This window comes from Sus scrofa, chromosome 1 (assembly GCF_054392235.1).
Source record: "Sus scrofa isolate SSC_HxYL_T2T_F1_AM1 chromosome 1, Sscrofa_HxYL_maternal_Yorkshire_Landrace_v2.0, whole genome shotgun sequence".
In the NCBI taxonomy this organism is placed as follows: Eukaryota; Metazoa; Chordata; class Mammalia; order Artiodactyla; family Suidae; genus Sus; species Sus scrofa.
In genome coordinates, this window is record NC_139383.1 from 238,795,823 (window position 1) to 238,807,970 (window position 12,148).

The 12,148-nt window shown below is 40.4% G+C and overlaps 1 protein-coding gene across 15 annotated transcripts in view; it reads right to left on the reverse strand.

Moving 5' to 3' along the window:
• TRPM6 (transient receptor potential cation channel subfamily M member 6) overlaps positions 1–12,148 on the reverse strand; it is a 228,844-nt gene that overhangs the window by 116,980 nt on the left and 99,716 nt on the right. For all 15 annotated transcript variants that reach the window (XR_014822855.1, XR_014822850.1, XR_014822858.1 and 12 more), the window contains 3 exons: positions 6,368–6,447; positions 3,550–3,588; positions 2,369–2,546 (listed from right to left, as the gene is read on the reverse strand). Coding sequence is in view for 7 of the 15 variants with exons in the window: in XM_084987922.1 (XP_084844048.1) it covers positions 2,369–2,546; positions 3,550–3,588; positions 6,368–6,447 (297 nt within the window). In the remaining 8 variants the exon portion in view is untranslated. The remainder of the gene's footprint in view (positions 1–2,368; positions 2,547–3,549; positions 3,589–6,367; positions 6,448–12,148) is intronic.

A 12,148-nucleotide genomic window follows, 5' to 3' on the forward strand; every position in this document is an offset into this window, starting at 1 on the left:
CCAAATGCCTCACTCATCTTTCCCATCTCAGTATAGTTCTCCCTACTCTCAGGTGGCTTCCTTGACATATGCACACCACCCCAGTAAAACAGGAAGAATTCCCTTTTCATTCTCTCAAAGAACGCTGTACTCCACTTTCCTGGCATTCCCCACCCTCTGTGATAATTGCATATTTATTCCCTGTTTCCCTCACTAGACCTCAGCAATGTAAGTGCACGGATGGACAATATGCTCTTTGAGGCATAGCAAATATGGGCATCCAATAAATATTTGGTGAATGGATGAAAAAGTGAGTAAATGAAGATGATTATGAATAAACATAAAAGCAAAAAGACTATATATATATATATATATATATATATATATATATATATATATTTTATAAGACTATATAAATATATATATATTTTAGGGCTGCACCTGAAGGCATATGGAGGTTCCCAGACTAGGGGTTGAATCAGAGCTATAGCCGCTGGCCTACACCACAACCACAGCAACACAGGATCTGAGCTGTATCTGCAACCTCCACCACAGCTCACAGCAATGCCAGATCCTTAACCCACTGAGTGAGGCCAGGGATCAAACCCAAGTCCTCATGGATGCTAGTCAGGTTCATTAACCGCTGAGCCACTATGGGAACTCCAAAGATGGCAAATTCTTAAGGGAAAAACTACATAAAGAGTTCTGTAAGAGTCAGCTTCCAAAAAGGACTGAGGAGGAGAATAAGGATGGTTTTCTTGCTAACTTAAAAAAAAAAAAATCATTGCACAAAGTTAAATGCAAGAGGATTAGTAATCAAAGATGGGGATTATTATACAACTAAATTATGAAACCTTATTATGATTGTACTATTAAGAATTATTGTTTCAGGGAGTTCCTGTCATGGCTCAGTGGTTAACAAATCCGACTAGGAACCACGAGGTTGCGGGTTCAATCCCTGGCCTTGCCCAGTGAGTTGAGAATCCGGCGTTGCCGTGAGCTGTGGTGTAGGTTACAGACGCGGCTCAGATCCTGCATTGCTGTGGCTCTGGTGTAGGCTGGCGGCTATAGCTCCAATTCACCCCCTAGCCTGGGAACCGCCACATGCCGCGGGAGCGGCCCAAGAAATGGCTAAAAGATTAAAAAAAAAAAAAAAAATTATTGTTTCAGGAGTTCCCACTGTGACGCAATGGGATCGACAGCGTCTTGTGAGCCCTGAGACACAGGTTCGATCTCAGACCCAGCATAGCTGGTTAAGGATCCAGCATTGCCACAGCTGTGGCTTAGGTCACAGCTGTGACTTGGATGTGATCCCTAGCCCAGGAACTCCAAATGCAGACAGGCAGTCAAAAAAGAAAAAAGAATTACTGTTTCAAATCCATTCAGTTGATGGTCATACTCCAGGATATAGCTGATTCTGAGCTCTCCTGAGGTTAGTTCCCTCTGCATTTTCCCCAGGGAGAGAGAAAGGAAAGCTATCTCTAGTAAAGCAATGGGTAGTTAACGAGCTCAAGAGAAAACAGCAGGAGTTCATGTTGTGGTCAGCAGGGAGGAGAAAAAGTGTACTAGTATCCATGACATGACATGCGGGTTTGATCCCTGGCCTCGCTCAGGTGAATTAAGGATCTGGTTCTGGTGTTGTGTGAGCTATAGTTTAAGTTCTAGACATGGTGTGGATCCTGTGTTGTTGTGGCTATGGTGTAGGCTGGCAGCTGCAGCTCCAATTCGACCCATAGCCTGGGAACTTCCACATGCCACGAGTTTGGCCCTAAAAAGCAAAAAGAAAAAAAAAAAAAAAATAGAGAAAACAGCAGAGAGATAGCTGACTTGTCAATACTATGCAAATCACCAGGTAAAATTACCATATTAAGGACTGGAGAAGAATTGGCCTGGAAAGCCCAGCACTGTCATTTGGGGGGGGGGGGTACAGAAAAAGCCTCTTATTTCTTTCCTGAAAAGAGGCTCTCATGAGGACATATCAGGTATCAACAGCCACAGGTTAAGTTACTGATAATTGCTATAGGCATGCTTCAGGTAAAGCCTGTTCTTTGCAAGTAATCTTTCTACATTCCTTAAGAAAAGGGCAGCCCTTTGGCAACTACCTCAAGAACAATAAGCACGTCTCTTCTGCAGAGGGCATAAACTGGCTGCAAAAGGTCAAGCAAATAAACAGCTGACTACACCACACCTAAGAAAGGTCCAGTGCCCCTGGGACATAAAGGAAAGAGAAGGATCAGGTCATTTTTGTCAATAGGTCAATAATATGGATCGCCTTTCCAATAAAACCTAGACATCTGATCATCAACACTTTTAGAAATGCAATTTGTAGATATATTTGGAGGTTATCCTCCGCTAAAAACCATCAAAATAATGTGGGTTATTAGCAAACCTTGGAGTGGTGGGTGTGCTCTCCATCTTGGAAGTTAATTGTGCCAAAGGTATCTGTAGGGCTTTTTGTTGTGTGCTTTTCAACAGACCATTGTTCATTTTCAGTACCGTCAGTGGCTGAGATGGTCCAGGCATAATCTATCCCAGGATGGTCTCTAATTAATCGTCCACAGTAACACCTTAAGTTTGGGATAAAAATCAATTTCAAAATTGAAAGTATCCAATTTCAGAATAGAAAAGAGATGCAACATGTCTACATGTTTCTAGGGTAATGTACATTAATCTTTAAAACTTCACTTTGAGAATAGATTTCTAATATTGAGTTGTTTCCTAAGTTTAAAAACATTCTCAGTTTTTATTCTCTGCAGTATATTCTCTTCCTTGGCTGAGTATTAGAATCATTTTGGGAATGCTTTAAAAAAATACTAAAATCTCTACACATCCATGTTCATAAAAGCATTATTCATAAGAGCCAAGAGGTAGAAGCAACCCAAGTGTCCATCAACAGGTGAATGAAGGACAAAATGTAGTATACACATTCAATGTTGCAAGATAAAAAAGTTCTGGGAGTTCCTGTCATGGCTCAGTGGTTAACAAATCCGACTAGGAACCACGAGGTTGAGGGTTCGATCCCTGGCCTTGCTCAGTGAGTTAAGGATCCGATGTTGCTGTGGCTGTGGCATAGGCCGATGGCTACAGCTCCGATTAGACCCCTAGCCTGGGAACCTCCATGTGCTTCGGGAGCAGCCCTAGAAAAGGCAAAAAAAAAAGAAAGTTCTGGAGATTCATGATACAAAATATGAATAGACTTAACACTATTAAACTGTATATTTAAAAATGGTTAAGTGGTTAAAAAAATAACATAAAATTGTAAATTTTAAAGTGTTCCCACTGTGGTGCAGGAGGTTAAGGATCTAGTTTTGTCTCTGCAGCAGCTCAGGATCGATCCCCAGCCCAGTGCAGTATATTTTAAGTATTTGTGGTTTATTTTATGTCAGTTATATTCCAACAATCTTGTTTTCTTAAAAAAACAGATCTCTAATATACAATATTTAAGAAGAGTAAGAAAACATCCTCATGTAAAACACAAGATGCACATCAAAAGGAAGGAAAGTTAATCAGTGCAAAAAAAGAGATGCAACTTCAGAGAAATATATAAACATAGAACAGTCTAAGTCTTACCTGATTAAATTCTGACACACCTGGCATCCTGTAGTACACCTAAATTAAAGAAATAAAACCACTGTTAGTTTACTAATACATTTAAAAACATATTTTATGCTTATACAGTAAATATCTGCTATCTTCCAGAGCCTGGAAATCAGGGTTTATTGGGTACTCATAGATCATCTCCCAAATTTCCCATATGTCATTTACCAAATATAATTACACAGCAGCTACTATGATCTAATTAACAGAATACTGAGTTTGGAACAGAAATACTTGGATTTAAATCTCATTGATTTAATAATTCCTCTAAGCCTCAGTTTTCACATGTGAAAAAAATATCTGACCCACACAGTTATTAAAAGGATTAAGGGGAGTTCCCGTCGTGGCACAATGGTTAACGAATCCAACTAAGAACCATGAGGTTGCGGGTTCGATCCCTGGCCTTGCTCAATGGGTTAACGATCGGGCATTGCGTGAGCTGTGGTGTAGGCTGCAGACGCAGCTCGGATCCCAAGTTACTGTGGCTTTGGTGTAGGCCGGTGGCTGCAGCTCTGATTCAACCCCTAGGCTGGGAGCCTCCATATGCCGTGAGAGTGGCCCAAGAAATGGCAAAAAGACAAAAAAAAAAAAAAAGATGGGATGATAATATATGCAAAGTGTGTTACAATTCCTGGTACATTGCAGTATGTATATTAATGGTGGCTATTATTATCACACTATGAGGATAACACAGTATTCTTGAGAATTAATACAATATACATATACAATTTTAAAACACTATCAAATTAAGGAACAGTTGGTAAGACTTTAATTATTATCTTTATTAATCCCTTTTCCTTTTTTTGGCCATTCCTACAACATGTGAAAGTTCCCAGGCCAGGGACTGAACCTGTGCCACAGCAGTGACAATATCAGATCCTTAACCCAGTCACAAGGGAACTCCATCTTTTCTATAACTCAAAAAAGCCCTCTGGACTTGGAAATTAGCATTATGGTCATTGATGATCATATTTGAATGTGAAAAATTTTAACTAGAAGAGAAGTGTAGTTAAAATATCATAAGAAAAGGTAGTGTTCATAGAATTAGTCATTCTATATTATTCAGAAATGAATATTCAGGCCTTTCCCTTCTTCCTGTCTCAGTCTTTTATCAATGTTTTCTCAGAAGCTTCACTTCAACAGGTACAAAATGAGAAGGAAAGATACTGTAATCAAGTCTCTCAGATTTGTTTCTTATTGGGAGCTACAGAAAGAATCAAGAGAATAAATCTTTAGCTAAATTTAAAACAGTTAACCACCACTCTTTGTTGTGTACCATACGAAGAAAAACTGCATCAAAGCTACATTTTTGAGAATCTTTCTATGATTAAGAAAAAGTCTGACATAGAAGGAATAGCAATAGTCATTCATTAACATTTTTTTTTTTTTGGCAATCACACAAAAAGAGAGACTGCTTTTTTTCCCTAAAAAGTGGTATATCTTGGACCATTCAGGGAATTATGATCATTGATGTTCTTCCTGAGTCCATGGACTAGTGACCTATGGTTTATCACTTTTCATTGATGTTGAAGGTGACATGATGATTTTCCATCAAGAGAGCAGTAGGAGCCACCTGAGTTCAATCTGCCCTCCATTGCAGCCACCATCATACTATAAAATGCCATAAAAGATGAAGGGGAAAAAAAAAGATTACCCTGCCTTTTTATTCTATAAACATTTTGTAAGTAGGCAAAAAGAAGATTTCCAATCATAGGGCTTACAAGCCACAGGTAATTCAAAGAAGGTGGGGCTAGTAAATGTTTAACAAAGGCAAAGAACACTATTTTAGTCATCCCCAAAGAACTAGAATTTCAGTGACCTCACTGCACTACTTTTTCATGAGCATACAGCTGTAGTTTCTAAACTTCAAATGAATATAAGGCCAAATGTTCAACAGAATCTAAAAATAGAGTGGTCCCCCTAATTAAAACACTGCTCTCCTATTTTTCTTTCCTTTTAATTCTTTTTCCCAAGGGCAATGCTACCCAATCTTAATTTCATGGACCTGATTACCCTGGGGAATTTTCCATAGCCCTCTCTTCTCCTATCTTTCACTAGCTGCTGTTTTGAACTTTGCTCCCCAAGGAGAATTTCCAAAGGGTTGTCAAAACCTCTTAAGTAGTCAGACCCAAATCATTCCATTCTGCTGCCCATTTATCTGCTCAAGCAAAAAGCCTGAGGGAGGAAAAAATTAACTGTGTGCATAACCTGAGCCTGGAATCCCAAAATATCCTAGCTACTATATTCCACAGAGTTGGGGATAAGGAAAGTCACACTATCTTGAATATTCAATATTCATAAGTTACATATATAGAGGGTTTTTTTTTTGTTTTTTTTTTTTGTCTTTTTAGTGCCATACCCACGGGCATATGGAGGTTCCCAGGCTAAGGGCTGAATCAGAGCTATATCCGCAGGCATAAACCACAGCCGCAGCAACGCAGGATCTGAGCCGAGTCTGTGACCTACACCACAGCTCACAGCAATGCCAGATCCTTAACCACTAAGCAAGGCCAGGGATCAAACCTGCATCATAGTTCCTAGTCAGATTCATTTACACTGACTTCCAGAAGTGGTAAATTTTTTATCCAAACCCAGTGGAGATGTAGTACTAGGTATTTCCCTGGTATCCATCCTCCCACTAAGAGGAACAAGAGCAACAAAGATAAAACAGAGTGAAATTCTATTGCAACATTAACAGTGGCTCCATCAGGGTAAATAAGTCAAATTTCAAAATTTCAATAAACAGTCCTCCAAGCACTGTTGCTTTCAAAAACATGATTTAAAATTGTACCTGTGAGGGTCTTTCGAGCTGGGTATGATTTTGTTACATTCCCTCTTGCTGAAAACTCCTTCAATCCAGGATTTCTGGGACTAAAGAGAAAATGCCATTATTTTACAGTCTAATAAAATGAGAATGCAATGTAACCACAGTAGTTCAGGTAGGCAAGATGCATTTAAATATAGTGGTCAGTAATTAAAATGCCAAGAACAAGAGTTCCCTTGGGTCCTAGCAGGTTAAGGATCTGGCATTGTCACTGCTACAGCTCGGGTCAGTGCTGTGGCACAGATTCAAACTCTGGCCTGGGAACTTCTGCATGCCACAGGTGCAGCCGAAAAGGAAAAAAAAAAAAAAAATGCCAAGAACAACTCCAAACAAAGCATTTACTGACTTCTATTTCAGACAACACAGACACAAATAAGCCAATATGAAGGCAAAAACAGTCATAAAGTTAAAAAAAAAAAAAAGAATTTATAAGGAGTTCCCGTCATGGCGCAGTGGTTAACAAATCCGACTAGGAACCATGAGGTTGAGGGTTCGATCCCTGTCCTTGCTCAGTGGGTTAACGATCCGGCGTTGCCGTGAGCTGTGATGTAGGTTGCAGACGCAGCTCGGATCCCGCGTTGCTGTGGCTCTGGTGTAGGCCAGTGGCTACGGCTCTGATTTGACCCCTAGGCTGGGAACCTCCATATGCCGCGGGAGCGGCCCAAGAAACAGCAAGAAAAAAAAAGACAAAAAATAAATAAATAAAAAAAAAAGAATTTATGGACGCTTTTTTTTTTTTTTTTTTTTTTTTTTTTTGTCTTTTTGCCTTTTCTAGGGCCACTCCCTTGGCATATGGAGGTTCTGAGGCTAGGGGTTAAATTGGAGCTGTAGTCACCGGCCTACACCACAGCCACAGCAACACAGGATCCTAGCCACGTCTGCAACTTACACCACAGCTCACAGCAACGACGGATCCTTAACCCACTGAGCAAGGCCAGGGATCGAACCCTCAACCTCGTAGTTCCTAGTCAGATTTGTTAACCACGGAGCCATGACAGGAACTCCCCTGTATTTGTTATTTTTGATTAGCATTTCTCTAATAACTGGTGATGTTAAGCATATTTTGTGTGCCTGTTGGCCATTTGCATGTCTTCTTTGGAAAAATGTCTATTTAGGTACTAAGATATTTTGAACATTTATTTACTTATTGAGTTGTATCTAGTCTTTTAAAAGATGGTAATGATTGGAGTTCCCCTTGTGTCTCAGTAGTAATGAACCTGAATTGTATCCACGAGGACATGGATTAGATCCCTGGCCTCGCTCATTGGGTTAAGGATCTGGTGTCACCATGAGCTATGGTGTAGGTTGCTGATGTGGCTTGGATCCTGTGTTGCTATGGCATAGGCTGGCAGCTGCTGCTGCAATTTGACCCTTGGCCTGGGAACTTCCATATGCTGCAGATGTGCCCCAAAAAGACAAAAATTAAAATTAAAATAAAAAAATAAGGGAATGATTGAGCATAGCTTGTTTAATTTTTGTATATATAGGCTCCTAAATTAGGTACTTTTGTTGGAGCTGTTTTGAATAGTTAGTTGTTATGCATGAAGTTTAATGATATCAATTTGTTACCTATTTCCTGCTTTTTATTCTAAGTTCTTTCAGATTAAGAACTTTGATTTGCCATAGAATCCCCAGCATGCAACATGGAGGCCTATTCTAAAGTATTTGTTGAATGAATTCAGGCATTTTGAAATGTAGTCAGCAGGAAGCCATGGTTATGCACTGTGTATCAAATTGTTAACCTAAGTAAAGAGGAAAACTGAGGCAAGCCTGAATTACCAGAAATTGATTTTATTTGGGTGTAGGAGTTTCCATTTGGGAAATGCATGCTGTATCAAGCTGCAGGCTAGTCTGCTAAGGGTTTGGGTCAGGGAGTGCAAAGAGGGAGATGTCTAGCCAGAGTCCAAGCAGGAAATTCACTGTCTTGAGGATGGTGATAGATTCTTGGCAGATGGCCATTAGTTAGGAAATAAGCCTTGTCTTCTGGGAATCAGGCATTTATGGGAAATCAATCTCAGGTAAGGTCCCTTATTCTGAGGAAGCATGTGCATGCTTCTCCATTTTGTATCCTCTAGATTAGTTTTGGATTGAACTTTCAAGATTCTTGATGAGGTTATATCTCTCCTTTGACGCTTCTGTTTTCTGCCAAATTTTTGCCAAAGTGTGACTTTGTGAGAATTTTAAAGTTTGAGAGCTTGGTGTTCACTCTGTAGGATTACAGTACAAGATATATCAGTGACTTTCATTAGAATTAAAAGGATGCTTCAGCTATGTTTACTTTCTTGCTAGAGTTTTGTGCATCCAGGGATCTTTCACTTAAAAATAAATGTATGGCATTCCTGTTGTGGCACAGTGGTTAACGAATCTGACTAGGAACCATGAGGATCTGTCCTTGCTGTGAGCTGTGGTGTAAGTTGCAAATATAGAATTACCATAGGGCCCCGCTTGCTCCCAGCCTGCTGAGCTCTCAGGCTCTGCCTTGGGGCTCTTAACCACAGCATATTTGATACATCTCTAGCGAGCGGCTCCTGAGGAAATCGATGCTGACAGATCTCATCAGAACCCAAAGAACCTCTCAGGGATGTTGTAGGCTCCATATCCCCTGTTGCACCCCTTCCTCCTGCCAGCTGTGGGGTTTCACAAGTGGCCAAGGATGGGACAACTGAAAGGAGACAGGATTAAGATGGCGGAATAGAAGGACTGGAGCTCAATTTCTCTCCTAAAAACAACAAAATTCACAACTAAAGGCTGAGCAATCTTCAACCAAATGGACTGGAAACTGTCAAAAAGATATCCCACTCCAGAAGACAAAGGGGAGGCCACATACAAGAGGTAGGAGGAGCGATTACATGATATCAACAACCCCATACCTCCCAGGTGGGAAGCCCCACAGACTGAAAACTAACTGGTTCACAGACACTCACCTACAGGAGTGAGAGTTCTGAGCCCCACATCAAACTCCCATGTGTGGGGATCTGGCACTGGGAGAAAGAGCCCCTGGAGCATCTGGCATTAAAGGCCAGTGGGGCTTGTGCACAGGAGCTCCACGGGACTGGGGGAAACAGAGAACGCATTCTTAAAAGGCACACACAGACTTTCACATGCACTGGGTCCCAGGGTAAAGCAAAGTCTCCAAGGGAATCTGGGTCAAACCCGACTGCAGTTCTTGGAGGACATCCTGGGAAAACAGAGGTGAACGTGGCTTGGTGTGAGGGAAGGACATTGGAAGCAAAGCTCTCGGGAATATTTAGCAACAGTGCCTTTCTCTGGAGGTGGCCATTTTGGCAATATCTGGCCTCACCCATCAGTCAGCTGGAGAAGCCCCAGGGAAAAAAACAATCCAGGTGCGATCACAGCACCACCCCTCAGAAAACAGGCTACCTAAAGAGCCTCAGGCACACAGCTGCCTCTAATCCCATCCAGAGACTAAGCCCCACCCACAGAGGGATTAGAATCAGCTCCACCTACCAGGGGGGAGGCATCAGCCCCACCCATCAGGAAGCCTACAACAAGCCCCCATACTGACTTCAGCCACAGGTGGGCAGACACCAGAAGTAAGAGAGGGTACAACTCTATTATCTGTAAGAAGGTCACCACACAAAAAACCTATAAAAATGAAAAGACAGAGGACTATAACTCGGATGAGGGAGAAAGGAAAAACCACAAAAAAAAAAAAAAGCTAAGCCGTGAGGAGATTCTCAGCCTCCAGGAAAAACACTTTAGACTGTTGATGTTAAAGATGATGTAAGACATTGGAAATAAACTGGAGGCAAAGATGGGTAACTTACAGGAAACATTGAGCAAAGAGATACAAGATATAAAACTTAAGCAAGAAGAGATGCAAAATACAATAACTGAAATAAAAAATTCTCTAGAAGCAGCCAACAGCAGAATACAGGAGGCAGAAGAATGAATAAGTGAGGTGGAGGACAGATTAGTAGAAATCATAGATGCAAAACAGAAAAGAGAAAAAAGACTGAAAACAAACGAAGAGTCTCAGAGAACTCTGGGACAACGTTAAACACACCAACATCCATATTCTTGGGGTGTCAGAAGGAGAAGAGAGAGAAGGGGACAGAAAAAATATTCCAAGAGATAATAGCTGAAAACTTCCCTAACATGGGAAAGGAATCACTCCCTCAAATCCAGGAAGCACAACGAGTACCATATAAAATAAATGCAAGGAAGAACACCCCGAGACACATATTAATCAAACTGACCAAAACTAAAGACAAAGAGAAAATCTTGAAAGCAGCTAGGGAAAAGAAACAAATAACATACAAAGGAACGCTGATAAGGTTATGGGCAGATTTTTCAGCACAAACTCTGCAGGCCAGAAGGGAGTGGCATGATATACTTCACATGAAGAAAGGAAAAAAGCTGCAGCCAAGATTACTCTACCCAGAAAGACTCTCATTCAGATTTGAAGGAGAAATCAAAACCTTCACAGATAAGCAAAAGCTGAGAGAATTCAGCAACACTAAACCAGCCTCACAAGAAATACTAAAGGAACTTCTATAGGCAGAAAAGAACAAGAGAAGAAGGAAAGAAAAAAGGAGCAGCAAAAATAAATCCAAAGCAATCAATAAAATGGCAATAAGAACATACATATCAATAATTACCTTAAATGTTAATGGGCTAAAAGCCCTAACCAAAAGACATAGGCTGGCTGAATGGATACAAAAACAAGACCCATATATATGCTGTCTTCAACAGACCCACTTCACCTCTAGGGACACATACAAAATGAAAGTGAGAGGATGGAAGAAAATGTTTCATGCAAACGGGGAGCAAAAGAAAGCTGGAGTAACAATATTCATATCAGAAAAAATAGACTTTAAAATGAAGAATATTTTAAGGGACAAAGAAGGACATTACATAATGATCAAAGGATCAATCCAAGAAGATGATATAACAATTTTAAATATCTATGCTCCCAACACAGCTTCACCACAATCTATAAGGCAACTGCTAACAACCTTAAAGGGACAAATCAACAATAACACAATCATAGTGGGGGACTTTAACACCCCACTTACAGCAATGGGACAGATCAACCACACAGAAAATCAATAACAAAACACAGGCCCTGAATGAAGCATTAAACCAGATGGACTTAACAGATATTTACAGGACATTTCATCCAAAAGCAACAGAATACACATGCTTCTCAAGTGCACATGGAACATTCTCTAAGATGGATCACATCCTGGACTACAAGTCCAACCTCGGTAACTTTAAGAAAATTGGAATCATAGCAAGCATCTTTTCCCACCACAACGCTATACAGCTAGAAATCAACAACAAGAAAAAAAACAGCAAAAAAACACAAACACGTGGAGACTCAACAACATGCTACTAAACAACCAATGGATCACTGAAGAAATCAAAGAGGAAATTTAAAAATACCTAGAAGCAAATGACAATGAAGATATGACACTCCAAAACTTATGGGATGCAACAAAAGCCGTTCTAAGAGGCATGTTTATAGCAATACAAGCCCACCTCAGGAAACAAGAAAAAGCCCAAATAAACAAGCTAACTTTACATCTAAAGCAGCTTGAGAGAGAAGAACAGACAAGACCTAAAGTTAGTAGAAGGAAAGAAATCATAAAGATCAGAGCAGAAATCAATGAACTAGAAACAAAGAAAACCATAGAAAAGATCAAGGAAACAAAAAGCTGGTTCCTTGAAAAGATCACCAAAATTGATAAACCCTTAGCCAGACTTACCAAGAAAAAAAAGAGA